Below are 5,396 nucleotides of genomic sequence, written 5' to 3'. Positions count from 1 at the left end.
AAAGGCAAGCCCTGGAGATGAGCCAACTCAGTCTCACTGGACTTCAACGTGGCACCAATTTCCACCCTGGCTTAATCCAACGGCTTTATTATTTAAGTGCGAATTTTAAAATCCTGTTCATTGCAAGTGCACTTCTTTTCTAAAAGCAATTTTAAATATTGAACTCTAATTAGAACCTGCCATTAGGTGAGGAAAAATGTGTGGACTTCTTTGATGAAACAGCCATTAAGATGCTTTTTCCCTGACAGGAATGCGTAAATCCTGTTGTGTTGGTAATTAGCTCACTAGCCAAGTTCAATTTGACACCTAAGACACTGTGCTGTGAATTATCTTTTTTTTTTTTTTTTAAATCGGGTACAATTCAGCATTGGCTTGTCACACTCACTCTATGAAGAACTGCAAATCGATCTTGATCAGTTTTTATACGATTCATGCTGGGAACTCAACCCTAAGAAAATGACCTCCCCGTCACCTAACACAGCTGAGGTATTGCCCCTGCCTGGGTGACACCCATTTTACCAGATGTTTCTCCTTCATCACTCCACAGGGAGACCCTTTCCCAAAGGGTTCCTACGCGAATAAGGCGCTCGTTCCAGACACCAAACAAGTCACACCAGCCAGGTTTTAAAACTTTTTATTTGCATATTAAAAAAATTGTGCATTCCAATAATTAAAATCATTTGAACAAAAAAAAATGGCACTCTGATTAAACTGCATTTTACAGCCCGCAGGACCCCTTGGACCAGCTTGGTATTCACTCTAGATTTCACCCTCGTCCCACCCAGCTCGTTCCTTCACCAACATGCAAGTTCCCCCCTTCCCCGCCAGCCAGCCAGGCAGATGGGAGCGGCAGGGGCGGCCTTCGTTGTCAGTAGTTCTGATGTGAAAAGGGGCAGCACAGTCACTTAAACTGATCCAACCTCTTTGCATCTTACAAAGTTAAACAGCTAAAAGAAGTAAAATAAGAAGGCAATGCTTGTGGAATGTACAGTGCATATTGGCGGCGCGTGCCTCATTACGATTCGCCTGCTTGCTTCTCCTGTTCAATCGCTGTGATTGGAAAGAAAAAAAAAAAGAGAGAAAAAAAAGACGGAGGCGGTCAGTTATGCGCATTCGCTGTAGCCTAGTATAAGACCCTAGTGCTTAAGTTTAAATTACCCTTCCGACTGATAAAAATCTTACAAGTATCGATAGGCATTTCATCACGAAGGCTTTTATGAAATAGGAACGTTAGACAGATGAAAGCCTATGAATATGACATATTAAATATTCCTTCATTGAGTTATTAAAGCCCTGTTTGTTGGCTGCAGGATCATTTTTAATTAACCTTTCCAGGACACATTCATCAACTGTCGGCTCTGGCCCCACCCTCCCTCCCCCTATCATCCCCCCCCCCGGCCCCTCCCTTCCTCCCTCCTACCCACCGCCACTCCCGCTCAGCCTTTTCTCAAGAAGGGGGGGGGGGGTTTGGGAGGGGGGGGTTGAGCTTACTTTCTTTTGAAGGCAGTGGGTTTTTCTCTTGCGTTTCTGTCTTCTTCAATTTCGACTTATCGAATTTCTCAATCTCAGCCATATCGGGTTTGTCAGACATGGTTGCAGAGGAAGCTGCAGATACAAAGCGAGGAGGGAGGGTGAGCGCGGAGCCGCCCGGTCTCCTTTCTCCAAGCTCAGAAGTGCGCTTTGGCCCTCGCATCTCACGCCTGAAACCCCACCTCCGCCTCCTCCCGCGTCCATTCGCAGCCAGAGAGCTTTCTCTCTACAAAAAGAGCCCCCCACCCCGTTTCAATCTCTCGAAATGCGAGGCACCACACGCAGGGAAGACCGCTCTCACATCAGGAGGCCGATGGAGCGCTGCGGGTTTCACTGCAGCGTTTCAACATCAAAATCTGGCTCAGAGCGCGTTTATGGGGGAGAAAAGCGAGTGAAAAGCCTTCAAATGAAGCCAGGGCTGCACACACCGTTTCCTTTTCCTCTAAGTGCTCTCTCTCCCTGCAAATGCGCTGCTTTCTTTTGTCTCTAAAGCGGCGGCAGCTGCGGCGCCGACCACCGCCCTCGCCCGCTTCCTCGCTGGCGCGCAACAATGCAGGCGCCGCACAAAGCTGCCCGCACCCATAAATCAGCCTCATCTGTAACCCGGGGCAATTCGGCAGCTCGGCACGCATTCCCCTGCAAGGAGGGCTTTCTAGACTGCCCAGACGCCCTAAACCTGGACAGATGCAGCCCACGGAGCCACCCGAGGCTGGAGGAGAACTGCAATTGTCGCAGCTCGGGCTGGTGGGTGTGAGCTGGAACAAAGGAGCTTTCTGTTCCTGCTGTATCTCTGCCTAAGTGGAAACGCAGCATGCCTTCCAGGGGAGAAAAAAGGGGAAATCTGCTCCCTGGTAACTGCATAACAAAAGGCCAGGTTAATATTTCTTTTTTTAAAAAAAAAATCACCCCGTTACCCGGCATCTGGAAAGTTTTGACATTCCCCTGCTCCCCAAGGCAGCCCTTTTCCGGGAGGGCCACTGGGGCTCGGCTTTAGGGGTGCCGCAGCAGGGATGCAGGCGCGGGGAGGGAAGGGGACCCACCCAAGCGCGGGAGGCAGGGGCCCCAGGGCTCACCCGAGCAAGGTGCGCGAACGAGAGAAGTCCGATCAGCTCAGTGACCGCCGCCGAGTGCCGGGCGGGGGCGGCGGGCGCCCTTATATGCGCGCTCTCCTATGCAAATGAGGTGATGTCACCGCGCGTCGGCTTAACTCCTTCGCGCCCGGGGTCTAAGTCGGCGTCCGGGGGCCCTACGTGGCGTTTGGGGGGCCACCACCCGCGCCCACCAATGCACCCTAACCGCAATGAGGGTAGAAAAATAAGACGAGCAACCCCCCCAGCCTCCGACGCGCCCTTCCTAATGCACTTTCCCCTTTTATGTCTGTTTTGCCATCATGGATTTTTGCAACAGCCCGCAAACCTTCTCTTGGGGACCGGAGCAGGACACCCAAGAGCCTGAGTGGTACCTAGGGGGACAGGCATTCCTTTCCTGCGAAGCTGGCTTTGTCTGATGGGGCCATCGCCAAGCGAGGGTGCGGTGTGACCTCGCGGGAGGGCCTCGCCCACTGCGGGGTGCGATTCGTGTGACTCAGCTTTCAGGCCAGCGGAGGGCATCGGGCCCCACCCGGCCCTCTTTGTCTCGTCGACGTCGGTCTCCGTGACTTGGGTGGGAGGTAAAGCACCACAAAGTGAATTTTAAACATTTCTCCACTGTGACATGCATATTTCTTTCATCGCTGTCATTTTTGTGCGCACCCAAACCAAATAACCGCAATATTTGCTGCTTTGAGGTCCATTTATCTGGAGTTTATAGAGTTGACCGCCTCTCCCTGAGAAAAATAAGTCAAGTTCAAGCTGCGCTATGGACTTGCTGCTTGACAGCAAGGAGGGTCTTTTACTTTCCTGCCCCTTATTTTCCTAAATTATACAAGCGATCTCTATGGAGGCCTGCGGCAAATGCCAAATATGAGCAATCGCCTTTCTTTCTAAAGCCTGCAAAATCCAACTCTGTATTTTGAAGAGAGACTTTCTCAGCACAAGACATTTTCGAGGTGCGCCTGCGAGTTACATCCGGAAATGTAGGCAGCCAGGAGCAATTTTCAAAATGGCACCTACTTCTGCACCACTGACCCCCTGGCCGCTGAAACGGTGACAGGTACCACGCCCTGCGCCTGCAAAGAGCTAGGCCAGAAAAAAGGCCTGCGGTTGAAAAAGGCCTCCTTGGGGCTGTCTTGAGATGCGGAAGAGGGCCTGTAATACTTTTCTGTGCCCCGACGGAGCGTTTCCCCCAAATCCTTGCTAATCATGTTTATGGCCGAGGCTTGGTCTGCAAGGGGACGGGGCGGGGGAGGGGGGGCAGTCCACTGTTGTATGGACCCTTAAAGCCAGTCAGGGCTGCTGGGACTTCCCCATTTCTTTGTCCCCTGGACTTCCTTCTTCTTGGGGGCCATGGGAGGGGCAGACTGACTGTCTGGCTCCCCAGTTCACGCTCTGGTGGGTGGCTGCTCTCCGAATGGGGGCGCCGAGCCCTTCAGTGCAGACACAGGAGGTCATGTCTCTGGTTACAGGACCCCTGACTCTCCCCGCTGCTGCTGCTGGCCACTTCGCTGTGAAAACTCAGTCAAGGTCACGCAGGGTGCGTTTCTGGCCGGTTCCACCGGCAGCTGCCACACCATTTCTGTGGGTTCTGCGACTCTGTCCCCCTCAATCCCCCCCACGGCCGGTCAAGAGTCACTTCTTTCCTCCCCAGCTCGCCCATAACAACAAGGATCCGCCACCAGCTGGTTGCAGCTCTTCCAGGCCTTGCCCAAGCGCTGCCTCTAAGGGAGACGGAGGAGCAGCCCTTGTTTGTAAAGGTGGGGGTGCTTCTCCAGTTTGAGCAGCAGGTCACGGTGTTTGGATGCTGAGAGGAAGAGGGCAGGTGGGTAGACAGAGGAAGCGCCAGGGAGGGGGGCCAACTGCGCGGATTTTGTCTCACCAACTTGCCAGGGACCCAGAGACAATGAAAAGGAGCCGGTGAGGCAGCTGAAAGGAACTACAAACTCAAGGACTATGCTTAAGCGTTGCGTGACCCCCGGCCACATTCATGACCTTTTCTGTGCCCGACGTGTCCCATGTATAAAAGGGGGGCTCATTTCACTACCCACCTCGCGGGGTTGTTTGGAGGCCTAAATGCTTAGGACAGGGCCGGGGCAGTCCACACGTTGTCTTCTTCTTCTTCTTCTTCGGATCAAAGGTTGAAAAAAAATGACCAAAAAAAAAGATGTTTGTGTTGGGCATTAAGTAAGCAGGTAAGATGTTTTTATTTTTTAAAAGATGTTTCCATATTGGCTATTTCTCGCAAAGTACGAGTAACACTGAGATCTTACGCTAGTCTTGCAGCAAATGAAAACCAGCTCCCATCGCTTTAAGAGGCAGACAGTTGGAGGAGGTGCTTTGCATTGGTTTGGGTCTTTCATGCCTGCGCCTCCCCAGCAGACGGGGAAACTGAGGCTTAGAGGGCCATTGTCTGCTAACTTGGCGGGTCGCTACCCTCTCTTACTTAGGCTGAGAGCACATACAGGCCTTCACCCCGCGCCCCCGGGGGCGGCTGTGTCCGACAAACAGAAGTCGCTCCGTAAACAGTTATGAATTATACTGAACTGACTTGCTTAAGGGAGGAAGGTGCTTGCCCTCAGTTCCCCAGCTCTGACCCTGTGACCCCAGCCACCGCGCTTTCCTGTCCAGATCATGATCCTTTCAGTACTGATGTGTCAGCAGGGACAAGTCCTGCTTCCAGAAGCTACCATTTATAAGTGGTGACTCGTGCTGGCCACAACCAGGGTGGAGGTGCGGGCCTTCGATGCCAACGGAAAGGACGGAGGCCCACAG

At 52.6% G+C, this 5,396-nt stretch overlaps 1 protein-coding gene across 1 annotated transcript; it reads right to left on the bottom strand.

Moving 5' to 3' along the window:
• Window positions 1-618: 618 nt before the first annotated feature.
• TMSB4X (thymosin beta 4 X-linked) lies at window positions 619-2,741 on the bottom strand. The gene is made up of 3 exons (XM_080653862.1): window positions 2,604-2,741; window positions 1,492-1,605; window positions 619-1,050 (listed from the first exon to the last, which is right to left on the bottom strand). Exons 2-3 carry the CDS (start codon window positions 1,589-1,591, stop codon window positions 1,016-1,018), a joined length of 135 nt encoding a protein of 44 aa, XP_080509988.1. The 5' UTR covers window positions 1,592-1,605; window positions 2,604-2,741; the 3' UTR covers window positions 619-1,015.
• Between the last annotated feature and the right edge of the window lie 2,655 nt (window positions 2,742-5,396).

Source organism: Plecotus auritus (assembly GCF_963455305.1).
Source record: "Plecotus auritus genome assembly, chromosome: X".
Classification (NCBI taxonomy): domain Eukaryota; kingdom Metazoa; phylum Chordata; class Mammalia; order Chiroptera; family Vespertilionidae; genus Plecotus; species Plecotus auritus.
This window is presented reverse-complemented; position numbering and strand designations above follow the sequence as displayed.